Here is a 27,610-nt window from a genome sequence, read left to right on the forward strand (position 1 = left end):
TCTGTATAGCCCTGGCTGTCCTGGAACTCACTTTGTAGCCCAGGCTGGCCTCGAACTCAGAAATCCGCCTGCCTCTGCCTCCCGAGTGCTGGGATTAAAAGCGTGCGCCACCACGCCCGGCTCAGATCTTATATCTTATGTCAAACTGTTCCCTCTTTTATTTGCATCGTCAAAATTTCTTTTTTTTTTTCATCAAAATTTCTAAGCCAATTAAATAACTTCTATTAGAAAATGTTATAGTGGACTGAAGAGATGATCAGCGGTTAAGAGCGCTGGCTATTCTTCCAGAGGACCCAGCTTCAATTCCCAGCACCCACATGACAACTCACAACTGCCCATAACTCCCGTTCCAGGGACCAGGACACTCACATTCAGACATGCATGCAGGCAAAACACCAATGTCCATAAAATAAAAATAAATAAAAATTTTAAGATAGAGAAAAAGAGAAGACATAGTCTACATGCTCTTTAAAAGAAGAAAACGCTACAGAATACCCCGTGTTAAGAGCACACAGAGCCCCTTGGGAACACACTTGAAACAATTGCATCACAGTGAGCACAGCGGCTCACACCACCAGCATCTCTCCGTGCTTATATTGCTTGGCCTCAACATAAAATTTCATCATGTGAAACCTTCCTCCATTAGAAACATCCACTTCACTTGGTCCCTAAGTAACTCATTTTTCTTACCTCATACCACACTTCAGTGTACTCTCCTCTCCTCAAGCCTCCTCTCCCTCCAACCCTCTGGGTAATGGAGGGCTCTGTAATCCAGCTCCCCTCTGCTCCACATTTACATCTTGGTGTATCTAATCCCATAGTTTGCTTTAAAAGCATTCGAGACTGGTGAGATGGCTCAGCAGTTAAGAGCACTAGCTGCTCTTCCAGAGTTCAATATCCAGCAACTACACGGTGGTTCACGACCATCTATGAAGGGATCTAACGCCCTCTTCTGACATGCAGGTGTACATGCAGAGAGGGCATTCGTACATTTAAAAAAATTCACATCCATTAATAATTTTCAAAATTAGGTTTCTGCCCAAGCTTCTTGTTCTGTCTGTTATTTTTGTCTTGGTGGGAAGGGGCATTGCTGGGGAATTAAAGCCAGGGTTTTACACCTTCTAAGCATGGTCTCCACCGTCAGCCCTCCGTCTTCCCTACACCGTATGGTTACACAATCCCGATTGCCATTCCCATCGCCAATACATCCTCCCTATATCTAACATCTAATATTCCTCCCAACAAACTGCTTCTTGCACAGGCTTCCCCATTTCTCCGTCCGAGTACACAGAAATCCTGTCTAGATATATTCAGGCCAAGAATGTTGTCATTGGCCAGAAGTCCTCCATTTCTCTCACACTGAACATCTATCCACAGCAGCAGAAAAAAAGAAAAGAAAAATGTTTTCAAACTATATCCAGACTTTAGCCAGATGTGGAAGGCAAAACAAAAGGAGCCTGACAAGTTTGAGGACAGCCTCAAACTTCTCAGAGGGAGTTCCAACCCAGCTAAGTCTCCATGGCAGTTCTCCCAACACTCATCCCTCCTCTTCCCTCCCCACCTCCTTTCCCACCCTGCTCCATCCCTCCCTCTATCCCTGTGACTATTTAATTTCCTCTTCTCAGTGAGATTCAAACATCCTTTCCTGGGCTCTTTTTGTTACTTAGATTCTTTGGGTCTGTGGATTGTAGAATGGTTATCCTGTACTCTATCTATGGCTATAATCTACTTATAAGTGAGATACCATGTTTGTTTTTCTGAGTGTATTATCTCACTCAGATGATCTTTTCTAGTTCCGTGTGTGTGTGTGTGTGTGTGTATTTATATGTTTTATATGTTTATGTTATATATTTATGCTTTATATATATGTATATGTGTGAGTATCTGCAACTCGATGAATATATATTCATCTCACTTGATTATAACAGCTGCTCTTTAACTTTTGTTTGTGTCTGTTTCTCGAGGCAGAGTTTCTCTTTGTACCTTTGGCTGTCCTGGAACTCACTTTGTAGACCAGGTTGGCCACTAACTCAAAGTCCTTCTGCCTCCCAAGGGCTGGGATTGAAGGCTTATGCCACCATCGCATTGCACCCTTTAACATTCATTTGGTTTATTGATGTAGTTCTTGTGAAAGACCATAGTGCAAGGGCTAAGAAATAGCCAGTAGATTTAGCCTAGTGGAAGTCATTGGCAACCTTCACTAAGTTGCTGTCACTTAAGTGGGAGGTAGGCTGAGCTGCATCCTGACTGGCGTGACTCTGTAGTGACTCCTGTAAACTCCTCCTTAATTCCCCGCAATAACTCGCAACGAAAATCCTCATGCGGAGCCTTTCCATCTGTTATTTCCTCCAGTCGAACCACCCTTCCTCCAATCACATGTTCCTGTTTCTTTAGAATTCAGATGCCCAGGGCTACACAGAGAAACCCTGTCTCGAAAAAAATCAAAAAAAAAAAAAAAAAGAATTCAGATGCCTGTAAAATGAGTTTCTGATATATTAAGCTATCTTAAATGGTAGCCCTCCCTTCCATCTCTCTACTTTTCGATATTTGCCTTGACTGTGTCACTATCTGAATGTTTCCGTTTACTTGACTTCTCCCCACCCTCGACAGCTCTGTGAGGACAGGGTTTTGTTTTGATACCACTGCCACTTCAGACAGCAGCGTCTGACAATCGGTAAACACCTGTACGATTCAGATAGTCGGACTGGAACGCAGGGGCTACCACCCGAACGTGCGCGCACACTCAACTTCAGCATTTGCGCTCTAGAGCGACCCCGCGTTCTAGCGCCTCCGAACCGAACGCCCCTTTCTTAGGAGACATACGGTAGGGCTTCCGCCCGGGTTCAACCCTCACTCAAATCCCGGGAAGGAGGGGCGGAGGGTTATGTCATCCTTCCGCGCCGGCCTGCCCCGCGACGCGCCGGCGGCTGGCGCAGCCCTTCGCTCGCCCGGCCTCCCCCTCCCTGGTTCCGTGCTCGGGTTCCGCCATGGAATCCAACAAGGATGAAGCCGAGCGCTGTATCAGCATCGCCCTCAAGGCCATCCAAAGCAACCAGCCCGAGCGGGCGCTGCGCTTCCTGGAGAAGGCGCAGCGGCTGTACCCGACGCCACGAGTCAGCGGTGAGTGGGAGGCGCCGCAGGGACCGAAGGGGGCAATAGCACGGATCGGGGGACCACGGGAACGGACCGACGGGAGCAGTTGGCGGAAGGGGGAGGGGTGGCGAGGCGCGGCTACGCCTGCGCACTGGCGCGCGCGGGTGCTGCTGGGATTCGTAGTCCAGCGGTGCCGCGGTCTCTGGGATGCTGGCCCCTTGGAGACCCGCGAGGGCCCGGCTCCCAACCCCTTCCCAGTGCTTGTGGAGGCCTCTGGAATGTGAGGTTTCTGGGAAGGAGACGCGCTGGGAGACCCGGTGAAGAGGACTCTTGTGGACGCGAAAGCGAACTACTTTTCCCAGAGGGCTGTTCGGTGGCTCAGGGCCACTGGCCGGCCTGGGAAATATTATAGTTCAGGAAAATAAACATAACTATTCTAAGGGAGAATGGGTTCTAGAGAGGGAAGGAATTCATTCGCTCCAATCAGAGAACCCTTAGCGAAATAAGCCATTCCAACTCGCAGTCCTTCCTGCAGTCTCTTGAAAGCGGTGTTTCGGAGTGGATGGATTGTTGAAGATCCCAGTGTCAGCCACCCCATCCCACCTTCGTCCTCAGCAAGCCCGGGTGGCGGGTCTTATGGACTGCTACGGCTGCTGAGCTGCAGGTAGCTGAATAGCCTAGGGCTGAGACCTCCCAAACCAGGGAGGGAATAGTGATCTTGTCTTTGCTACCCAATCGTTTCACTTTACCTGGTAACGTCCCCCTCCTTTTTGCGTTTGTAACCGAAGTGCCCAAAGAAAATTTTAATACCAGCTGGGAAGGAGAAAGACACAGGATTTGTTTCTGTGGAGTTAGTAAACTCTCTGACATGTAGCAGGCTTTCAGAATTAAGAGACCCACATCTCATCGTGAGCTTGGGTTTCCCCATCTGGAAGTTCAGGAAGTTGGAACAGATAATGTATATAAACAAGAATACCCATAGTGCTTTTCTGTGTAGAAAGTTCTTTCTCGTACGTTTTGCCACCTGATCCTGTAAAGTCAGGAAGACAGAACACCACCCTTCTATCTTCTCAAGATGAGGAACTAACTCCGTGATAAGCGTCTTAGGATGTGACACAGCTAGAAAGTGGGAAACCCTGAGATTCCATACGTGTTTATTAAAATGAAATGAAGAAACAGCAGCCAGCCTCTCACCTTCCCTGCCCAGGTTTGGAGTGCTGACCTTAGAGGCGGCTGTGTTCCTGAACTTTCCTCCCTCCTGACTCTGCAGGTTGATCTTTGGTCTCTTTGCCTCTGCTAGGAGAGAGTTTCGATCTGCTCTGGTAACTGCTCCCCTATGGGATAATTCCCTTTTTATAAGTGGATAGCACCAGGCGGGGTGCAGACTGTCAGAATTCTGATTACTGCTGGGAGCCCAGGAGCAGTTAAGAAAGCTGATGAAATAGAGTTGTAGGGCATAGCAGAGGCCTCCTGTGCTAGTTCAGGAATCTAGATAGGGTGTCATTGCAGGGCTTGCTGTGTGTGTTTGTGTGTGTGTGTGTGTATGTATGTGTGTGTGTGTGTGTGTGTGTGTGTGTGTGTTTTCATTCATGTGTTCATGCTCATGAGCAGATAACTTGGTGGAGTCGGCTGTGTCTATCTTGTGGGTCCCAGGATCAAACTCAGGTAGTCAGTCTTGGCAGTCAGTACCTTCGCTGTCTGAGCCATCTCAGAGGCCCACGATTTGGATATTTGTTATATCTCTGATGGATAAAACATATGCCTCATGCACTTAAACTTAACAGCAACCTCGCCTAAACGGACAAGAATGTAAGACTAGTTTAGGCCCAGGAAATCTTAGGTGGCTGTCTACACTGAATGTTTAACTAGGAGTTCTTTCAACACAGCAGATGGTTGCAGGTAGGGTGATCCATGCCTGTGACTCCTGAGGCAAGAGGATTGCCTCAAGTCTGAGGTCACCTGGGCTACCTAGCAAGACCTTATCTTTATCTAGAGAAAAGTAAACTGATTTTGAATCTCTTTGTTCACTGCTTGATGCCGAGTGGCACAGCAGGATTGGCAAGATCTGCAAGGATGCAGGCTTCCAGAGAGGAAGGTTGCAGGGCAGGCGATAGCAGGGATTGAACAGAAAGAAAGACAGAAAGGAAGGAAGCAAGCAAGCAAGCAAGCGAGCACAGTTTAGGTGCTGAGGTCTCTAAGAGTAGTCATAAAAAATCCAGTCCCTGCCACCTGCGGGCTCAGTGTTGAGGGAATGTGTGGAAGATGATCTCCTGGCCGTCATATTGTAAGCTGTTGGGAGCACTGTAATGAGGCCACACGAATAATGTTATCATACAGAGGGAACAGCCTCAGGCTATAAGGATGAGGCAATGGCCACACATCACTTTGTTGGAAGGTACTAGAAAGGTGAGGCCGGAAGCTGGAAAAGGTTTGGGCAGGGATTGTGTAGGAGATTTAGCGGCAGGTGACACAGGAATTTATATAGAGGATTCAAGGTAGAAAGCAAAGTGGGGGCCAGACTGTAGAACTCCTTTCCTGCCAGACATTTTAGTTTCACTTGTTCTGCGTAGAAGAAACTGGAAGAGCCTGCTGAGGTCTGTCGGACCTGCCAAGTCCACTTGGAAGGTAGAATACCAAGCATAATGAAGCTAGCACAGGCTATGCAGCCAGTTTGACTTTGAGTTAGCCTGAGCTAGAAGAAACTAAAAAGGGGGAAGGGATAATTTTCTTTAAAACAAAACAGGATGAGGCCAGGTGTGATGGTGCGTGCCTGTAATCTCAGCAGTGAGGACAGAGGCAGCAGATTGTTTGAGGCCAGCCTGAACTGTAGCTTGGTGACACTCTTGTCCCCCACCCCCCAAAAAACAAAACAAACAAACAAAAACCCATAAGCCAGCAAAGGGGAGGGGACTCCTAGAAAGGTTGATGAGAGGGATGATGGCCCAGGGGGGATGCAGAGGTGAAGAGCCATCAGGAAATGATGATGTGATAGACGGGGAGGGGGGGGATAAGGAATCGGGGTCAACCTTTGTCAACTGGAAAAGGCCCAAGCTAAGAAACTAGACAGGAAGAGATGGACAGACAGCATGGGAAGGGCCAGTGGGATGTTCCTGGGAGCCACCAGCCTAAAGGCCAGGGGAAAGCACCAGGTTCCAGATGAAAGGCTACTGTCACTAGCTTGTTGGCACTCTCTGGGAACAGGTATAGCTGAGGTCACTGTAGGAAAGTGGGGAACATGGAGAAGCTGTTGGTGAGCAGGCTTGTAGCACACCTGTGCTTAGCCAGGAGACTCGTCCTGGGGAAGACAGAGGCTGAAGACCTGGAGATGCCAGGAGCCACAGAGGCCAGATGGGCAAGGGACAAGTCCTAGACCAGAAGGGAGAAGATAGAGAGCCAAAATAGAAGCTTAGTCTTTGAGAGGTAAAGGAGGGGTCAGGGAAGAGGCTCAACCAGGAGTTGTGTGTCAGCTTTCTCCATGGAAAAGAGAGGAGGGGCCTTGAAACCCCTGCTATAGAGGCAGGACAGGGGGACATCACCATCGGACAACTGCATGGTGGGATAGGAACAGGACCTCGGGGATGCCACAGCAGAAGCAATACCATGAGTATCTTTTCCTGGGAGTTTCTTTTGTAAAAAGCCTCATTCTGTAGCCAGGGCTGGCCTGGAACTCACTTTGTAGACCATGCTGAGCTGGAATTTAAAGAGGTCTGGCTGCCTTCACCTCCCAAATGCTGGGATTAAAGGTATACACCACCATGTCCGACCTTTTTCTGGGATGTTCTATCCAGCATCTGCTGGCCTGGTGGTCACTGGTTTCACCTAATACTTAGTGAAGGGGTTGAAAAGACTGGGCACAATGGGGACATGGTGGGCACAGTGGGGACATGGTGGCCCACATCTATAGTCACAGTGTGTGGAGGGCAGACAGAAAACATCCCAGGTCAGTTTGGACTACATAGTGAGAACCCGTCTCCAAGAAAATAGAAGTTAGCAGACTTTGCAGGGAGGCCTTGAGAATACATTTAGGCCTTGGTTTCCCTAGCAAAGAGAGAGGTGGCTGGGTGAGGTGCCTGCAGCTCACGTGACCCACGCGTCTGTAAAAGTGGCTCACTGTGCAGTCTGGGTAAGTCAGAAAGGCCATCCAACAAGGCCGTGGGAAGCTTGCATTCCAGGGCATTTAGCCCTTCACAGTCAGTGGGAGAGAGAATCCTAGTTCCAACAAGGCACAGGGTGGAGCTGTCCACTTACATCGGTCCACCTTGGTGGTGCCCGGTCCTTCCATTCTCTCTATTTTATTGAATCTTATTTGCTTCTCTAAGCAGCCAGGGGCAGGGTCGAGGTATCCTGAGGAATTAACGATGGCGGCGAGTGCATAGTAACAGATGCTGACGGCCCCAGTCTTGTCTGACTGCCCTGGACTCTTTCCCCATTCTGAGCTCTTCCCTTGACTCCCTTTGAGTGCCAGAGGCCTAAGAACAGAACAGCTGCTAGCCACGCACTAAGCCCTGTATACACCTCACACCTCCTCACACTGCCCTTAGGACAGAAGTGCCCAGAGAAGCTAGGTTGATTTATCCAATATGAACCTGCTAGCAAGTGCCCTTGGCCCAGTCTGTGCAAGTCGGGGCCTGGCTCCACACTGGCGTGGGGAAGGGCAGGTCTTGGCAGCTGTAAGTGTCAGTTGCCCTAAGACTTCTCTTACTGAGTCCTACCTTTTTGTTCATCGTTGAGACAGGCTCTCTATGTAGCCCTGCCTGGCCTAGAACTTGCTTTTGTAGGCTTGGCTGTGTTGAGGCTCACAAACATCCACCTGCATCTGCCTCTCAGACACTAGGATTAGAGGTGTGCTGTGCGCTACCACACCAGGCCCTTTTTCTTTAAATAAATTACTGTTCAAACAACAGCATCTCACTGTGGTGCCCAGGCTGGCCTCAAACCTTGGACCTGAGCCGTCTTCATGCCTCAGATCACAGTAGCAGAGACCATGGGTCACACCTTTGAGGTTCACTGATCCAGTAAGCACACCCAAAGCTAAGGTTAGCATTAAGCTGGCCTGCCTGTTCCCCAACCCTTTTGTGCCATTGAACATTGTCTGTCAGCCACTGTGTCACAGGAGATGTAATGATGAGTCAGGATGAGACTGTCACATGCTGCAGGCCGGCTGGGGGCATCCAGACCTGTGGGGAGGTCTGCGTGCCAGCAACCAGAAATCTTCTGTTTTCTGCTCAGTCTGGAACCTTCTGAGTGGTGCTGAGTTTGGAGAATCCACTCCTTTAGGTTCTGCAGCGTAGGGAAATCAGAGTGACCGCCCAGTGCCTGAGAAGCCTCCAGACTGAGGCTGAGGAATACGTGTGCAGGCCTCTGCCTCCTGACCTGTGCAGCTGTGTTGATTGGGTCACCAGTGCTGTTGCTCTTGGGACATGCGCAGCAGGCTGGGCCTGGACCAGAGACAACTTCCAAAGAGATCAAAACAGGCAACTTGGTTCAAACCCCCTGGGGCCAGGTCCTTCCTCTGCTGTCAGGAACAGCCCCCTCTTGTCTGTTGGTTTCTTCCTTTGCCTCCACTGCTGCCTGGTGTCTTGTGGTACTGCTCAGGGCTGAGATCTGGCTATCTCTGCCTTAGCCTGGACCACGCTAGGCACCCAGGCCCATAGCTTCCCTCCCCTCCCCAGCCAGCTGCTCCTCTGGCCAGTTGCTCACCCAGGTTGTGATATTTAGAACCTGATGCCTTGCCAGTCCCAGACCACGGACACATGTTCTCTTAGTTCATCCCCACACTATCAGTGAGGAAACTGAGGTGCTAGCAGGTATCGTAGACCAGCCAGGGTCATGGTACCATGCTAGGAAGTGGCAGACGGGATCCGGCCTCTGCAAACATGACATGCAGAGTTCCCGTTCAGAGACACAGTCGGGGAGAACCACAGAGTTAGAATAGAGACCTGTGCACCTCTGCCAGGACAGTGCTGCCACGGCGCCTTCTCCCCAAAGGGAATGGCAGTAGGTGATGCCACTTCCTGTCAGAGGCTGTTGTGATGGTTACGTGAGCTAATTTTTACAGAGCATTGTGGCGTTGCCTGCCCAACACACGTTGAACACTCAGTAACAGAAATGGCTGTTACAAGTGGGAGAATCATAATTCTGGGGCCAGCCTCAACTACTTAGCAAGGCACTTCCTCCAAAACAGAAGAAAAGATGATTGCTGCTAAACTGTTTTTTAAAGATTTATTTATTTACTTTATATGAGTACACTGTAGCTGTCTTCAGACACATCAGAAGAGGGCATCAGATCCCATTACAGATGGTTGTGAGGCACCATGTGGTTAACAGGAATTGAACTCAGAACCTCTGGAAGAGCAGTCAGTGCTTTACCTGCTGAGCCGTCTCTCCAGTCCGCTACCAATCTCCTTTGTTTGAGATAGCATTCTGTCCCGTGGCCCAGCTCTCTATGTAGCATAGACTGACCTCCAATTCAAAATCCTCCTGCCTCAGCATGCCAAGAACTAGGATCATGGCTGGGAGGTGATGGCGCATGCCTTTAATCCCAGCGGATGGGAGGGAGAGACAGGCAGATCTCTGAGTTCAAGGCCAGCCTGGTCCACAGAGCAAGTTCCAGGACAGCCAGGGCTACACAGAGAAACCCTGTCTCAAAAACCCCGAGTGGGTGGAGGGTGTTAGGGTTATAGCTGTGCACTACGACACCCAACTACTAATGCTTCTCCAAGTCCTACTTCGTCAGTCAAAGCCTCACTCCCCGTGCTCCACACGGGGTCCTGTGGTCAGCTTCTATATTTGAATTGCCCAGTCTGGGGAATTCTCTGCACTGAGATAGCCATGGCCATGGTGCTGTGGTCCCCTGGGTAGGTGTGGCCTATGTCTGTGGTGGTGGAAGGTGTCTGATACTTGGTACACTGCTGTGACACTGGAGAAGGAAGTGGGATCTAGCCTGAGTGGTGGCATCATTTTTCCTTGGCCCATAGGTATCTTGGGTCCCAACAAGGATCTAGGTAACATGTTTGTCCAGATGTCTGTCAATGACTCTGGAATTGACGAGCCAGGACACCATAGTTTGCTAGGCTTTGTAGATGCTGAGTCAGGAGGAATCAAAAGCTTGCATTTGAATTGTCACGATCCCGTTTTAGGGTGACAGCAAACATCTCATATGAAATAGATCATTCAATATTGCCAGCTAGTTGAAAAATATAGCAATAGGGCTGAAGACATGTCTCATCAGTTGTTAACAACACTGGCTGCTCTCGCAGAGAACCCAGGTTCAATTCCCAACACCTATATGGTGACTCACAGCTCGCTGTCTGTAACTCCAGTCTCAGGGGATCTGTGGGTACCAGGACTGCACATGGTGCACAGACATATGTGCAGAGAAAATGACTGTACAGGTGAAAGAAAATAAATATGTAGATGCAATAATAATTGGGGCTTGCTGGCACACACTGGTAATTCCAATACTCAGGAAGTGAAAGCAGAAGCAGGGTGTTTATCAACTACATGGAGAATTTAAAGGCTAGCCTGGCCTACATTAACCCCTGTCTAAATTAAATGTAACAATAGGGCTAAGGAGATAGCTCCATGGTAGAGCACTGGCCTTGCATGATTTAAGTCCTGTGTGTAATCCCCAGCATCACAGAGGAAAACCTGGCATAGAAATAATCGCCCAGGGATCCTTGTGGGCCGGCTGGGACAGACAGACTTCCCCATTCCTCAGCACTGCTAAGCAAAGGCTCCAAGAATCAGCCTTCTCTCCTCCACTCCCACTGAATCAGACAGGCTGCTAGTGGCCACCACAGAGGACTGTGCCCTCCCTGTATCCACCAGAGGATGTGTGTTGGAGTCTGAAGGGTCAGCCTGGAGAACAGGTCTGGCAATGGCCCACAGCACCCGGGTTGATCCCCTGCACTGCATGGCTCACATTTTGCAGCTCCAGTTTCAGGTACCCCAGGCATTTATCTTGTGCATAGACATTCATACAGCCAAAGAAAGCCCCAGTACCCATTTAAAAAATAAAATTAAGAAAAAAAAAAAAAAAAGAATCCGAAGACTGGGCCAGGATGTTGTTCTTTGGTGGAGTGGTTGCTCAGCCTAAGTGAGGCCCATGTTGGTTCCCAGTGATATGGAAATACAATTGATTTAAGATGGATCTGCGTGAGGTGGCTCGTGCTTATTACAATCTTAGCACTTTATACGCAGAAGCAGGAAGGGCAGGATGTTCAAGGTTAACCTTCGCTTTAGAGGGAGTCCAAGGCTAGCCTAGGCTTCTTGAGACTCTGACTCAAAAATGTCCAAAACGTAAAATCACCTATTCTTCAGAGTTGTACGCTTAAAGCGTCAAGGTCGGAAAAGTCCGTGAGGCACGGGTCACTTGAAGTGGGGCACGCTAGCACAGCTTGCGCAAGGAGATGGAGGCAGGATCAGGAGCTCCAGGCCAGCCTGGGCTAGAGATGTAAAGAATGAAGACCTGAAATCAGACTGCACCCCAGCTGGCAGCCAGCAAAGCCCAGGCTCGCTGTGCACAAACACAGCAGTGGAGACAAGGAGAACGATGGGGAGGGCATTAGCTAGATCAGCAGGCCCTGGCTAAGCAAGCAGCTCTGCCTCAAAACTAGTGTGGAGAGAGACTGGGGAAGGCGCCCCACATCGACCTCTGGTGATTTCCACAATGAGGAAAAAATTGTGGTATTCTCAGCTAAAAGAAGATGGCACTATTAAATCTAAACTAGGACAGCCGGGCGTGGTGGCACACGCCTTTAATCCTAGCACTTGGAAGGCAGAGGCAGGTGGATTTCTGAGTTCAAGGCCAGCCTGCTCTACAGAGTGAGTTCCAGGACAGCCAGGGCTACATAGAGAAACCCTGTCTCGAGAAAAAAAAAAAATCTAAGCTAGGAGCACTACACAGTTTATAATTCTGATGTACTGTGCTAATAAACAAATATTCAAACTAGGGAACGTTAAAATTCACATTAACTTCAACTTAATATTAAGTTTGCACTAATAAAAATATTCACTTAATTATTAAAAGTGTTCTAAATAACAGGCATAAAGTAGAAGACAACAGGAAGAGTAGCCATGAGGCCTGAGTTCTGGGTGGTGTGATGCAGCGCTGAGAGAATTGCTGAGAGCTGAGCTCAACAGAGGTTCATAAGACAACAAAGAGCCTAGTCAAGCAAACAAGCACAATGAAAAAATACCAAGGCAGGAGGATGGTGAATATGAGACCAGCCTGGGCTGCGTAGCAGGATCCTGTTTAAAAAACAACACCATCAAAAAGAAAAGTAACTGAATTCTAGATCATAAACTGCTGGGTTCATTAGTCAAACTCCTGTGTGTGTGTGTGTGTGTGTGTGTGTGTGTGTGTGTGTGTCAGGCTCTTACTGTGTATCCCTGGCTGGCCTGGATGGGATTAAAGGCATGTGCCACCATGCTCGGCTGTGTGTGCTCGCCCCCCTCCCCTCTCCTTCTCTTCCTCCCTCCCCCTCTTCTACCATTTGGAATCTGGGAGTCAAGCTCATTTTCCTGTGGAGCCATGTCCCCAGGGCCTCCTGTAGTGCTTTGTGGTGTGGGGTGAGGAGACAGTTAATGCAGTCTCTAACCTGTAGGCTGGGCTGGCCCAGGACGGCCGTGTTCACCCTGTGTTCACCGGGCTAGCCTGAGACATAGGTTCCTTTGCTTCCAGAGTACTTGAGTCAGAGGTGCACACCACCATCCCCAGTTCCTCTTTTGCAGTTTGTTTGTTGAGGCGGGAGCTCTCACACACCTAGGCTGGCCTCACACTCCCCCGTGGAGTAGAGGGACACCTGAGAGCCAGGTTTTTAAGAACTGAGGCTACAGTGTGTGTCACCATGGCACTTTATGTAGTAGTGCTGGCTCCGGGCACGTTAGCAAACACTGCCAAGTGCTTTTCCCTATAACTTGTTAAGAAAGAAAATGAATGCATATATAAATAAGCAGAGTATCTGAAAGGAAGGAAGCCAATTACTTCAGTTTCATGAATTCGTGAGTTTGTAATGAAATTAATATTGCTTATATTTTAAAAGCTATAATCTTCCTATTCCTGAGAACTGGGGCTCCTAAAAGAACAGGCCGAAGTCGAGAGGGCAGCAGCCGTGCTGGAAGGGTGGAGAGTGGGGTACCAGGGCTGTGGGCATGGCAGGCAGACCCCTCAGTGGCTCCTTTTACCTTGCAGCTCTGATCGAGTCCCTCAACCAAAAACCACAGTCTGCCGGTGATCACCCTCAACCCACAGACACTACCCATACCACCACCAAGAAGGCAGGCGGGACCGAAACCCCCTCAGCCAACGGCGAGGCAGGAGGAGGGGAGAGCGCCAAGGGCTATACCTCAGAGCAGGTGGCGGCTGTGAAAAGGTAGGGACCGTGGGATAGGACGGGGGTGGGGGGTGTCAGGAAAGCCTCTCACTTCATCCAGTGGACTCAAAGGGTCTTGGAAGTTGGAGGTCCAGCTTCATTTCCCACAGGGTGGGAACCAGGGCCTCACTGCCCACCCCTAAACTGCTGACACTGCAGACTAGAGACCTTGCGGACCGACCCAGGCCTTCCTCTGCCCTTGGCCACCAGCCCTAGGCCTCCCACAGCTCTGTTTGTCACACAAAGACACTGCCATCTTACCCTCCAGATTCTACCCCCACCCCCACCCCCAACAAAGACCTTTTCAAACCAGAGCCTGTGGCCAAGAGGCAGAGGCAGAGCTGTGTCACCACCGGGGCATGGGGGGACGGGAAGATTCAGCCCTGCAGAGTGAGGCTCTCCCAGGCTTGTGTCACCATCTAGGACCACTCCAGACTAGACCCTCCCAGCCGTTCTTTCCCCCACCAGTTAGCCTCACGATCCTTCTGAGGTCAAGCCTCCTGGCAAGCCAGCCACCGTGTCCTGAGTGGTCATGGTGTCTCCTGCAGGCCCTGCCCAGCCCTCCTGGGGGCTCCCTCACCCCTCAAGTTAGCCAGCTGACCCAGGTCTGGTCCCCCACCCCTGCCCTGAACTGCGTGCCTCACACCTCCCCTCAGGCCCCCTGTCACACTCTTCTCCCTGTTCCAGGGTCAAGCAGTGTAAAGATTACTATGAGATCCTTGGGGTAAGCAGAAGCGCCTCAGACGAGGACCTGAAGAAGGCCTACCGCAAGCTGGCCCTCAAGTTCCATCCAGACAAGAACCATGCGCCTGGGGCCACCGAAGCTTTCAAAGGTAAGGCAGCCCTGGGCTGTTTGAGGTTTTGTTTGTTAGTTTGTATCCTTATGTAGACTGAGCTGGCCTGGAACCCCGAGAGCCCTCTGCCTTCAAATACTGGGATTAAAGGTATATACCACTATATCCAGACAGCTTGGTGTTTTTATTCCTGTCTTAAAATATAGGGCCAAGCCTAGGCAATGGTGGTGCACACCTTTAATCCCAGCACTTGGGAGGCAGAGGCAGGCAAATTTCTGAGTTCGAGGCCAACCTGGTCTACAGAGTGAGTTCCAGGACAGCCAGGGCTACACAGAAAAACTCTTGTCTTGAAAAAACAAAAAAGAAAAGTCTTTAAAAGAAGAAAAAAAAATTCAGGGCCGAGGCAGCTTACTCAGGAAGTGGGGCTAGAAGAATGTGGTCTGTAGTGTAATTGTACAAGACCTGTTCCCTGAGAAGGTTCCAGTAGCCACCCCTAGCCATATAAACTAGCAGCTCTCATGCAGTGCCCCTCCCTGCCTCTTCTCCTCATTTTCCGGCTTACAGTAGAGGAGCCAGAGGCGTTCCAGTGGCTTCTCCAGGGTCAGCAGCACCTAGGCCATGAGCAGACTCTTGACGACAGTCCCTGTACCGAGGGGCAGGGCACCGCATACCAGGAGGGCGCCTTCAGAACAGGCTACCAGCTTCCTATTTCCCACAGCCCGCCCCAGGCCTGCACTGGGGACAGAGAGACTTGTGATCATACAGCCTCTTGATCTGTGCCGTGAATGTGTCACCTCTGGCCAGAATCCTGAGTCATTCTTTATGCATTTAGAGCTCCATCTTCCCTCTCCCTGGTACTCATGTGCACTGGCTCCATGCCTGCCCTCTGTTGCTGGGCCTTGCGTTTTCTTGGTCCCTGGGTACTGTTCCCTCTGGAGAGTAGCGTAGTGACTGGGAGCCGTGTTATGCAGTACTGAGTATTAGCCTGTGGCAAAGCGGAGAGGCCTTGTCAGATGGAAAAAGAAGATTCCATCCTCCCTCCCAGGGGCTCCCAGCTCTGAAACTAGTCTGCAGCCCACTGCTGTGAACAAGGGGAGCAAGGGGATGCAGCCCTGGGAGGCTGTAGCTCTCTGCCCTGGGAGCTCTGGTGAGGAGTCCCCAGCGCCAGATAGAAAACAGCAGCTGAGGCTTGGGCCCTGGGGACAGCAGACTCATCCTGGCCACACAGCAGACACACGGGTGTCTCCACCAGAAAGCAGGGGGTTGTGTCTTCCCCGCAGTGTCTGCCGCGCTCCCATTTACAACTAGGACCTCATGGGTGTCTGTTATTTTGGGTGGCACCATGACTGCAGGATTATATTACACTGTCTCCTGGGCACCCCACAAGATGAGCGTGTGCAAGGGGCATTTCTGTACCATCAGTGGCAGTGCTTGAGCAGAACACACCTGAAGCAGGTGTGTAGGCTCATGCCCACACCCAGTGCAGAGGCAGGGGGATAAAGAATCGAGGGCAACCTGGGCAAGTTCCTGGACCATTCTGGCAGTTTCAGTTTAGGAGATGTAGCAGGGACCCTGACTCTAAAAAGGAAAGAGCATCCTCACAGCCCCAACTTTAGCCTTGCCTAGAGGCGCTCTGGATTGCCTGCCCAACAGGCAAACCCTCTACCCCTAAGTCCCCACTTCCGCTGAGACCTGAAAGAAGCAAGCTCTTGGCTGTGCTAAGGCTGTTTCTCCCCTTGCAGCCATTGGCACAGCGTATGCTGTACTCAGCAACCCAGAGAAAAGGAAACAGTACGACCAGTTTGGTGATGACAAGAGCCAGGCTGCCCGGCACGGCCACAGCCACGGGGACTTCCACCGAGGCTTTGAGGCTGACATCTCCCCAGAAGACCTCTTTAACATGTTCTTTGGTGGCGGCTTTCCTTCCAGTAAGTCCACAGCCAGTTCTCCTTAGCGGTGGTTCTGGGGTCTGACTGCTGCAGCCTCTGACTCTATCTCCATGTTTCAGGTAACGTTCACGTCTACAGCAATGGCCGAATGCGGTACACCTACCAGCAGAGGCAAGACCGCAGAGACAACCAGGGTGATGTGAGTTGCCAGAGGCTGAGTAACACTCCAGCCCCCCACCCCACCCCACCCTCCAGGGCATGGGCCCCAGAGGAGGAGGGAGTCTTGATCCACTTAATACCCCCCCCCCCCAGCATTCTTAGGCCAAGTAGCCATCTTTGCTCCTTCCCAGTGCCATTCTGCCTAGGGACACCAGAGGGAGCCACACTCCGTGTTGCGTGATGCTTTGGCTTCTGTTGGGGTCATAAAACAAAGCCTCACCTCCAGGCAGCGCATAGTGGGAACAGCTTCTATGGAGTCTATTTGTTCTTAAGACTGACGTAACATTTTCTGAGCGATGGAAAGTTAAAACATGATGAGAGGGAGAAAGAGGCCTGTGTGGGTATTCAGCCTTCTAGGAGAGTGAGGAAAAGCTGTATAGCCAGGCAGTGTGCTTCAGACACATTTGGGATGCCACGGATCAACACAGCCAGCGAAGAGCATTGAACACAGGCACCTTATGCATGCTTGCCCTCTCCTCTCCTCCCTGCCTCCCTCCCTGCCTCCCTGCCTCCCTCCCTCCCCCTCTTCTGTTCTTTTTCTTCCCCTTCCTCCTTTCTTCCTCTCTGTCTCCTTGGATTTACCCTGCAATTGAAAACAACCTTGAAGCCCTACTTCTACCTTCCAAATACTGGGATTATGCCTCAGCAACCTAGCATAACGCCCAGCACATCCGTTTTGTTGAGGGTGGGCTTGGCTTTGGATTTTGAGACACGGTCTCACTGTATAGCTCTGGCTGGCCTAGAACTTGCTGAACAGACTAGCTGGTCTGGAACTGCAACTCCCAACCCTTCTCCCGTCCCTGCCTCCTGAGTGCTGGGATTAGTGTATCTTTACATCTAACGTACAGAAGAGTTTAAAGTCAGATTCATGTGTAATGCCTTTATTTCTGGCTGTCCTGTCTTTGTTCTAAGAATCACACCCAAGGCCTTGTGGGTACTAGAACAGCTCCATGCCACAGACTGCATCCCAGCCCTGTAATTAGATGCTTTTCTGTCTGGTGAATATTTGTGTGGCTCAGAATTCAGAAAGCTGTGGATGGTGAGGGTCTGTGTCCCCCGCTTGCCGCTCGCTCTCACACTCACACATGTGCTCCACAGCGGTTGCTATGTCCTCTGGGAAAGCTGTCAGAGGGAGGAGAGGGGGCTGTGACCACTGCTCTTGCTCTTCCCCTCAGGGCGGGCTAGGAGTGTTCGTGCAGCTGATGCCCATCCTCATCCTCATCCTCGTGTCTGCGCTCAGCCAGCTCATGGTGTCCAGTCCTCCCTACAGCCTGAGCCCGAGACCGTGAGTGCACGCCCCGGGCAGGGCAGGGCAGGGCAGGGCCGGGCCGGGCCGGGCCCCTTAGACTTTTGAGGATCATAGGCCTCGCAGAGAATGCAGACGAAGCTCTAGCCCTTTCCTTAAGGCAGCACGCATGCACTTTCCTACGTGATTTCAGAAGCGTGACTCCCCGCCACTGTCCCCACCTTTGCTGACGCTGAGATGTCCTCTGCTCTTGAAGTCTGTTTGAAGCCCTAAGAAAGAAAGAACAGGGTATAGTCAATCAAGGGAGGGTGGCTTTGCACCCCAGCTTCTTCATTGAGAGCTGTAACTCCACATAAGTTATGTAACCTCGGGTCCCTGGTCTGTAAAATGGGAACAATAGCATCCACCAGCTAGTAGAGTTACTAAGTAACCCATGTAAGGCAAGGTGTCCAGCTCAGGGAAGTGCTCAGCAGTGTTTGTTGAGTGGTTGCCAAGCTCAGCTGCCAGTGGTTGACTCCAGGGAGTTAGTTGACCCTCTGTGGTATCAGGGCCTCTCTTTTCCCAGGGCCTGGAGCAGCAGGTTCTAGCTTCTGCTGGTTCAAGCCCTGAGCTCCAATCCCTTGGCCTGCCACTGCCTGAGGACCCAGCAGGCTCCCTCGGCCAGCAGGGGGCAGAGTTGGTCTCTGCTGCCACAGCTGCCCTGCTTGCCTAGAGCCAGATGTAACCTCTCTCCCGCTAGAGATAAAGAAAGCACTTTGGGGAGCTGCCTCCCTGGAGCAGGGACTCCTGTTGGGAGGTGTGGCTTCTCCTGCTGCCCACAGGTCTTGTGCCCACATATGCTTCCTGACATTCCGTGCCTTTTTGGGTTTTCTCTTCTTGTGGGGTTGGGAATGAACTCCTAACTCATGCTAATGTGCCATGCTGTTAGAGACACAGCTCTGTCCTCTTGTTTTGACCCGAGGCTCATTACTTTAGGCTGGCCCTCAGCATCTAGGAGCTTTGAGGCATGGAAGGCAGAGCCCACACCCTTGGCAAGACCAGCTTCCCAGACCAGGGCTCCTCTCCCCATCTGCCCGGTTCCCCGCAGAGCCCTGAAAAAGAGGGCGTGACATAGGCTGAGCTATTCCTGCACTGGAGTGCTCTGCTTTTGCTGCAGACCTTCATTTTGGGGAGCCAGTGAGTTCCCGCTGCGGTGCAGAAGGGATCCAGCTGTCCCTGTGGCCTGGGTGGCACTTCCAACTGCCCACTCTGTGCCTGGTGTGTTTCTGGTCAGGTCAGTGGGCCACATCCACAAGCGAGTCACTGACCACCTGAACGTCGCCTACTACGTGGCAGACACCTTCTCCGAAGAGTACACGGGCTCCAGCCTCAAAACAGTGGAACGGAATGTAGAGGATGACTACATCGCCAACCTGCGCAACAACTGCTGGAAGGAGAAGCAGCAGAGTGAGTGTCTCGTGTGTGTGTGTGTGTGTGCGCACGATCGATATGTGTGTGTATGCATATGTATGCATTGATGTGTGTATGTACTCATGCATGTGTGTGTATGTACATGCAGATGGGTACATTTTGTGTGTGTGTGTGTGCACACGTGTGCGCAAGCATATGTACCTGTAGATACACTGGTGTTTTCTCAAGCATGAGAAGAGGGAGGTGGTGGTGGTGGTAGGATAGCCAGGAACCATGTTTGAGAACAGAAAAACCCTCCTTTGGTTCTTCGTGGACCGTAACACCTGGCAGTGCCCTGTGCAGTCATCTCCCTGCCAAGATCTGACTCCACTCCTGCAAACCCAGGGCCATTTGATGATTTCGTTAAGGTCTTCATGTGTCACTAGTGCCTATCATTAAGGTTGCTAGAGATGAATGTATTAGAGACAGATTGCAAACCCCTAGCCACCCACTGGTTGTGTACCCAGTCTGTCTGGGACCATAGTCCTGACTTCCTGTCCCATCCTGGGAAGCCAGCTCTGCCCCAACCCCTGGTCCTGTCTTCCTGTTTCCCCCTGGACTCAGGCAGGTAAATGCCACAAAGTCCTGGGGCTCTGACCTCACCCTGTTTCTTTGCAGAGGAAGGCTTGCTGTACCGAGCCCGCTACTTTGGTGACACAGACATGTACCACAGAGCACAGAAGATGGGCACCCCGAGTTGCAATCGGCTGTCAGAGGTGCAGGCCTCCCTGCATGGATAGTTCTGGGCCAGCCACACCACCCAGGTCCAAGTATGAGCCAGGACTGCTTCTTTGCTGCAACTCCTGGCAGCCTTGGCCTTGGTCATGGACAGAGGATGGAGGGAGGGAACCTGATGATGATGGCAGAGACTCTGTCGTCACCATCCTCACACTTCCAACCTCCAGAGATGGCAGTTCTGAGCACCTCCCCCAGCCCCATTGACCCCATTGTCCCCTCCCCAGGGCTGCAAGGATTCGGGGGCAGAAGCCAGGCAGAGTGAGAACCTGTGCTTCCTCGACTACTCCAGTAATCAAACCACCTCAGCCCTTTCCCAAGCCTGGCTTTTGTTGCCTGTGCGTTCACACATAACTGGGTCACCCACAGTAACCCACTGAAGTCAGAAAAACCCATGGGGAGTTAAGTGGGCAGGAGAGCATCCTCCTCTCTCCACCCAGGAAGGAGGAAATGGAGCAAGATGCCCAGTTCCATCAGCAGGCAGGAGGGGTCTGTGGGCCCTGACCACTCCCTCTCTAGTGGGACCTGAGGCCCTCACTCCAGTGCTCCGCACCTGGGAGCCAGGAAACCACGGGCATCCGGCCCCGCCCAGGCATCTCTCCTGTGGTCTTGAAGAAGGGAACAAAAAGTCACAAGTTCAGGGTCAAAAGCAGCTACTGAGCACAGGAGAAGTGGGGAAAAGTGAAAGTTGCTATTAACAGGCACCCACCCCCTCCACTCCTTCCCTCGTATGTGGGTGCCCAGTGCCCAGAGCAGGGAGCCTAGCTCAAGCCTAAAGGAGTGTGGGCAGAGCCAGAAGTTCTTTGCATTGGTACCCTGTCCTCCCCCTCCTCTGCCTGTGTCCCCTGTCACAGAGCCATTCACAGACTGTTTCAAGACCACTCGCTAGCTAGTGTCAGCTCTGGGGCAGTCATTGCACTGCAGAGGGATCAGCCAGGGCCAGCTGCTGGGCTGTGGGGCTAAGCTGGAGGTGCCTGCCACAACGACTCACCTAACTCTTTCCCTCTCCTCCCCAGACCATGAAATCCCTGGAGAATTTTTGGTGACACACACTGAGCCAGCCACAGTGATGGACTGTATATTTAAGGAAAGACATACACAGAAAAAATTTAAGTGGAACTGGAAGCCGAACACCGCACAGCCATCCTCTCTCAGCCAGTGAATGCAGAAAGCTCTTAGGACAGACAGACAGACAGCCTGCCTCGGGCTGCTTCCTCCTCTCCCAGGGCTGGCAAGAAGCTCCGCATCACTGGCTCCTAGGATACAGAAACCATGGCAACGAAAGTAGAATGTAAAACTTGCAGCAAATGTCTGTGGGGAAGGACTGGGGGAGGGGACACCCCACTGTGTCTCCTCCCCCTCCCCGAGCTGCCACCAGTCACTCAAGGAGAAATCAGGCTGAGGCATGGGCCAAGGAACAGAGAGGAGAGAATTCCAGAGAACGTAACTTAGAAATGCGTATGTATGTATATATATCTATTTATATGTAAATAGACATATATAAAGATATATATATATATATATATATAAAGTCTTTTAAAACTATTCAGGGATTCGATTAAGATGTTCAGCTGACTTGCTCCATAATTTAGAAAACGGGGCCTGTTTGGGAAGGCAGCCTGGTTTTCACAAGCTAGACAGTAGCCGTAGCCAACAGCATACGGAAAGTCAAATCAGATATTAGTGTCGCCCTTAGCCCCAGCCTGACTGATGGCAGCAGTAATCATGGTGGTATAAATCCATAGAAAACTTGCAAAGGTCTCCAGGCTTATGGTTAAGGTAGGGGAACAGCTGGGGGCAGGGAATGGTGCCCCTGGAGATAGCTGCTCAGTATTGGGCTACAGCAGAGATCCCAGACAAGGCCCTCTGGGATGGAGCCAGCTCCTCACGCTGCCTCCTCTCTGGCCAGCCTCAGGTGGGCTCGCCACCCTCATGCCCAGGAGCCCTGCAGCCACTCCCCTGCCCATACCTCTTCCCCACCCAAGTCCCCAGGTGGGTTTGCCTTACAGGTGCCACAGGGCACAGCTCCACCATTGCCAACAGGTTTTCTCTAAGTTGCGCACCAAGGACTCCAGAAGGCTGCTCCTCCCAGAGCTGAGCCAGGCCCTGAGTGCAGCCCAGCTTGTGGAGAGCCAGTGCTGTGAGCGCCTGTCTTCACTCCACAGTGGGGCCACCGGGCTCCACTCATTGGATGAAGAATCCACTACGACCAGAATGGCTTCCCCTTCAGATGAGGCTCTTTATCAAAACAGCCATTGCTGCCAGGGGAAGGAGGGGGTTCATCTCCTCCTGCGTGTTTATCACGGGCCTTTGGGAATTGCTGTTTCCCCAGTTTTCCTCTGGCCACGGGTGTGCCGATCGATCACCTGCAGACTTCCAAAGCCTTACTTCCCCAAGCTGCCAGCCCAGAGGTGGTAACTGACCCCCCCTCCCCCCAAGGGTGTCTCTCTCTCATACAACCCCCTAACAAATGGGACACTTGCTGGGAAAGGAAGCTTGGTTAGGAATTGTCAAATTGGTCTTTTTTTTTTTTTAAACAAGGTCCCACCCTGCAATGAAGTGGCCACCCTGGCCTAGAGAGATAATAATAACTGGGTGTGGGCCAGAGCACCCCACCCGCAGTGGCCTGGTGCTCTGCCCCTGCCACCCCACCTGTCCGGTCTTGGTAGCTGTCCCTGGAGGGGCTGAGCCATGTGCAATAAGAACACAGATCCTAAAGGATCCCCCGAGAAGCTGTATTTCTTGAATTAGAATTCTGATACTGTACATGTATAAATATATGTTTATTATGTGATTGGCAGTGGTGGGTCTGCATTGAACAGGGGGTGGGGCAGGAAGCTCCCACCAGCTGCTATTGACACCGCCCAACCTGTGCCCCTGGAGCTCCTAAGTGACAGGCCTGGCCCTCCTAACAAAGGGTATAAAGGAGCTCAGATGGCTGTGGGGCCGCAGGATGCGGTGCCCCAGACACCAGCCCTAGATGGGGACCTGCCCACCACCCTGTCGCTGGGCTGGAGCCCATTCCTGATCTGGGACTTGGGGAAAATTCCCAAGTGGCTCTTGTCATCTCTGGTCCACAGTCTGCCAGCCACAGCCTCCTCTCCCAGGGAGACGGAGAAAGCTAACACTGAGGCAGCCTGGGGCTCAGGGTGAGCCAGCGGCAGATCTGCCCGGCCTCCCGGAGACAGGGCGGGCAGCGGTGAGTGGCGGGCCCAGGCCCCTCCCGCTGGCGCGCCAGCCAAAGGCAGGCGGGCTGCCTGGTGGTGCCACCACAACCCGGGAGCTCATTGGCTGTCCCCAGCAGGGTCACCACAGCCTGCCCCGGCCTGCAAGCTGCCACTTGTTAGCTACACTTGGCAGAGGGGTAGCCAGCTTCCTGCCCCCCACCTTCTCTGACTGACTAAAAGAGCTCAGTGAGCCAGAAAGAGAGGGACGTCATCCATCTGCAGCAGAAAAGAAGCTTTGAGCAGGATGCCCCTCCCACTGTCAGGTGGCAAGAGAAACCCGTCTGGGCCTCAGGGACCTACCTGCTATCTCCTTGACCTGCCCTGATCTGGTCTGGAGCAGAAGGGGCACCATGGGACCAGGAACATGCACCTGGCCTGATTTTTGCCAGACAGTCACGTCACCTAGCTGTCTGGGCCAGGTGTGCATAGTGCCAACCTTTGACACCGGTTCAGGAGCAGCTCAGAATTCCCTATCAGAACTCACGCCGTATAGCTGTGAAGTCAGCCCTTTCCCAGAGATGGGAACAAACTTGCCGGAAGGCAGGTGACCCAAGGATCTTCTGGAAGCTGTGTGTTTGCATGTTTGGAGTCTAGCAAAATGATCATTCTGCAGACATTCACTGAGGTCAAATTTACTGTGTTGGACGTGACCATGTGGGTTTGGTTTGGGGTGTGTGAGATAGCCTCACTATATAGGCTTGGCTGGCCTGGGACTCATTATGTAGGTCAGGCTGGCTTTCAGTTTACAACAGTGAGCCTCTTGTCTCTGCCTCCCAAGTGCCAGAAATTACAGGTAGAAACGGTTTATCTGCTATCTTGGTCATTCTAAGGATTTTGACTTTTTTTTTTTTTTTTTTTTTTTGAGACGGTTTCATTAGGTCAGGCTTGTCTCAGACTTGCTGTGTACCAAAGGCTGACCTTGAACTCCTGATCCTCCTGCCTGTACCTTCAGCGTCCCAGGGTTAGGCATGAACCACTACTCAGGCCACACTTGGAAAATGGGTATCAGCAGGGATGAGCAGTCAAAACGGGTGTCTCTCCTGGACATGACGTGGGTGTCCACCTGCCGTTCAGGACTCTGTCCCTCCATTGGAATCAGCCCCAAAAGCAGCATTTACAAAAGCTATTAGTGTCGCTGTGGACTCCAGCTGCTTGCCACTCAAGACTGCCTTCATATGCAGTGGCTGGGTAACCTCAGGCATGTCTCTCAGCCTCTCTGCGCCTTGGTGGCCTCATGTACACAATGAGCGGGACACAGACCCCGGGCTTATGGGATGGTCATGTTGGATAGGAGTCGGCTCCCAAGAAGTGCTTCACACAGTGTCTGGTCACAGCAAGCTCCATCCAAGTGCCATTTGTCCTGTCAACAAAGATTACCTGACACTGATGTCAAGTCCTATTCTAGACCCTGTAACCACAGAGATGACAGAGGAGCCAGTGCTCTTGAGGAAGTGGGGGCGGGCAGGGGAGTGTGTCTGGTTGGCACTCTCTTGGTGGGGAGATTCCAGCCAGAGGGAGCAGTGTGACAGAGGCCTGAAGATGAAGAGGGGCAGGAAAGCACGGGGCAGCATGTAGGCCAGATGGCTGCCTGTAATTATCACACCAGCCATTCGCAATAGTCTTGGACAGAGAGAAATGTCACTAATAAAAATTAAAAAACAAACAAACAAAAAAAAACCTGCGTATACCTCCTCCTGCCTGTCCCCTATGTCATCCCAGAAACATCTCAGCCACCCTTGGTGCCTTTCCTGGCCAGGGTCTAGGAGTGGTTCTGTAAGACAAAAGAGAAGCTATACGGAATGTGGGGAGACCGGGATATCATTTACCCAAACTCCAGTCATAATATGTCCCCCAAAGCCAGGGCTCAGGCCTACTGTCACCTCCTTAGCCAGTTGGGCAGGAAGTAAGGCCCAGCATACAGGCCAGTCAGGGGCAGCAGGCAGCTGTGTAGGTTTACTCAGCCAGGCAACCCCACCAAGGTCTGGTGCCACACCTTGCCTACCCAGCCCTTCCGAGTTGATCGAAATGAAGTCCCTAGGAAAGTCTGGATTGGCTGTCATAGTTCAGACACTGGGTAGGCTTTCCTTGGGAGAGATGCCTCAGTGTGGTTGGCCTCAAAAAGGGCAAGGATCAAGCTTGGGACTTTGGGGCACTCGGGTTGGCTGTTCCAGTATCCTATCTTATTGTGCACCTTTCTATTGGATGAGGAAGCACAAGAGACAGCAACCTAAACCTATGGGATGCTGAGGGTGTCAGCCAGGCCTTCTTCCTCCATAGTGACATCACCCAAATTGCCCTGACCATGTCACTCCTAGTGATGCTGCCCTGGCTCCACGCAGACTGCATGCCCTGGCATGCACACTGAAGCCTCGCAGCCTTCTCTGCCTCTGGCCCACCTCCAGCTGTTTGCAGCTTGGGGCTGCCCCTCCTCCACCTGCAGTGTTGAACGCCCACCCGGATGCTGAGACAGATGCACAGATTCTTTCCAGCCTTCAGTGCCTGGGCCCCAGCCTTCAGCCATGTCTGCACAGTGGCCTAGCAGTGTCTGCCTCCTCTGGTTTGGCGGGTGCTTGCGCTGTGTGTCACCCTTTCTGTTCCACACACACATCACACACACCAGCTGTATGACTCCACCGTGGGGGAGGACAGAAGGGACCCTTGGGCAGAGACAGCTGTCTGACTTACCATCTCCTTTGCAGAGCACCTGTGGGTCACTTTGCAGCCACAAATTCAGACCAGGGTGTGTCTAAGGCAAAAGGCCCACCAGATCGTAGGCCTCACGACTAGCAGAGAGGGTCTTTCTCCATTGCCCCACCTCCTGAGGGAAGCAGAATCCTACTGAAAATGCCCCCAATTCCTCTCCCTAAGAGAACTCAGAACCAGGAGTCAGTTTGAGAATGGCCAGGGAGCAGCCACTGTCTCCTGCCCTCAGCCTGTGCCAGGCGGTACCACCCATGTCTGGAATCAGAAACAGTTCTGTTCTCGGCTTCCCCAGTGCTATCCTGGCCAGTAGCCTCCCGGTTACCTCTGGCATCATTACCACCTACTGGCGACCAGCCATGGCCCTGTATTCTAACATTGACATCCTAGACCCCAAATTGTCCTTAGCCACAACGGAGAGCTACCACCAGCACTGCAAGAGCCACCCAGGTAGCAGATGTGTTCTGTAAGAGGGTCAGCCTCCAAGGCACGGGGCCCTCCCTGAAGGCTTCGGACTTGTCTCTGCAAGGGAGGCTGGGGGTGGGGGTGGGATCTGAGGCAATGTGTAAAAGACCACATGGATACCAAGGTCCAGTCCCAAGCAGGAACAGAAAACACTCACTCGTCACTGGTAGCGTTTGTAAAATTCATCATACTGACCACCATCATTCTCCCACAGGCCTCCCCATTTATCATCTAGCCTGCCAACCTCTGTCAGCCACCAAGTTTGCAGGTGTTCAAGTTCCTGGACACTAGCATGACTCAGTGCAGGATCCCAAAACCCAAGAGTCACGAGTCTTCAGGACCCTGAGCTCTGCCTTCGCTAGTTCATTGCTGAACCTGGTGGGCTCACAGCCCACGGGGTCAAATAGCATGAGCTACATCTGCCAATATTAATAGCTCCAGAGCCTGGCTGCCTGGGCTGCTGCAGCCTGAGCTGAAACACAATTCGAGGAACTGTTGTTGACTTGGCTCTGTTTCCAGCTAGGAAGGCGGCTGGGAGGGACATGGGAAAGGTTGGGACAGCGAGCCAGCAGGGATTATGGTGGAAGAAATAGGGGAGGGGAGGGGACCCCCTGACTTCTTACAGCTTCTCATTCTGTGTCCTGAGAACCCAGGAGCATAGCTTGAAGACCGGATGTCACTCCAGGGAGCTGTTGATGTCAGTGCATGTGCCTAGCCCTCTGGGACCCTGGATGACCTGCACACTGGGTTATACTGGGTCTGATCTGAGACCAGGCCTCCTTTCCTGCTCCAACCATGCTACTTGGCTTGCCCCAGGCTGACCAGTGCCTGAGTGACAAGCCTCCCATCAGGTCGAAGACAGCTTCCCTCCCTCCTTCCTCCTTCCCTCTGCCAGCCTTTCCTACCCTGACTTTGCATGATGGGTACCTGCAGGTGTCATCATCCTAGAGACAGACCAGGAGAACCTGAGCTGGGCCATGTGCCCCAGCCTATCCCTCCAGAAGAGTACCAGGGACAAGCTCTTCCCAGCTCAGCACCCAGGGCAGAACCCTGGAGCCCTTCTCTTGAGCTGTCACATGTGACTCTTGAAGATGTCACAGACTCCTGATGCCTTATTGACAGATTCAGTCCTAGGGTTTCAGGGGGCAGGGGAGACTAGTGTGATGGCTGCTTAGTAAGGGGGCTAAGGTTATAGAACCAGAAGATTTCATCCCTGGGTAGAATGTTCCAGAAACCCTGGAACCTTCGGGAAATGGAGATGAAGACATAAACAACAGAGAGCTGCCAGGCAGTGGTGGCACAGGCCTTTAATCCCAGTGCTTGGGAGGCAGAGGCAGGCGGATTTCTGAGTTTGAGGACAAGCTGGTCTACAGAGTGAGTTCCAGGAAAGCCAGGGCTACACAGAGAAACCCTGTCT

At 52.0% G+C, this 27,610-nt stretch overlaps 1 protein-coding gene across 3 annotated transcripts; it reads left to right on the forward strand.

The window, feature by feature from the left end:
* The first annotated feature begins 2,800 nt into the window (after nucleotides 1-2,800).
* Dnajb12 (DnaJ heat shock protein family (Hsp40) member B12) lies at nucleotides 2,801-22,601 on the forward strand. Of its 3 annotated transcripts, none has more exons than XM_029482704.1 (9): nucleotides 2,801-3,120; nucleotides 13,289-13,469; nucleotides 14,157-14,302; nucleotides 16,006-16,191; nucleotides 16,272-16,351; nucleotides 17,547-17,656; nucleotides 18,891-19,063; nucleotides 19,685-19,782; nucleotides 20,818-22,601. In XM_029482704.1, exons 1-9 carry the CDS (start codon nucleotides 2,988-2,990, stop codon nucleotides 20,845-20,847), a joined length of 1,137 nt encoding a protein of 378 aa, XP_029338564.1. In that variant the 5' UTR covers nucleotides 2,801-2,987; the 3' UTR covers nucleotides 20,848-22,601. The 3 variants fall into 3 exon arrangements, with proteins under 3 accessions (XP_029338564.1, XP_021030196.2, XP_029338563.1); XM_021174537.2 differs by having other exon boundaries at nucleotides 2,887-3,120; nucleotides 19,685-19,836; XM_029482703.1 differs by having other exon boundaries at nucleotides 2,899-3,120; nucleotides 19,685-19,830.
* Nucleotides 22,602-27,610: the final 5,009 nt, after the last annotated feature.

This window comes from Mus caroli, chromosome 10 (assembly GCF_900094665.2).
Source record: "Mus caroli chromosome 10, CAROLI_EIJ_v1.1, whole genome shotgun sequence".
Lineage (NCBI taxonomy): Eukaryota > Metazoa > Chordata > Mammalia > Rodentia > Muridae > Mus > Mus caroli.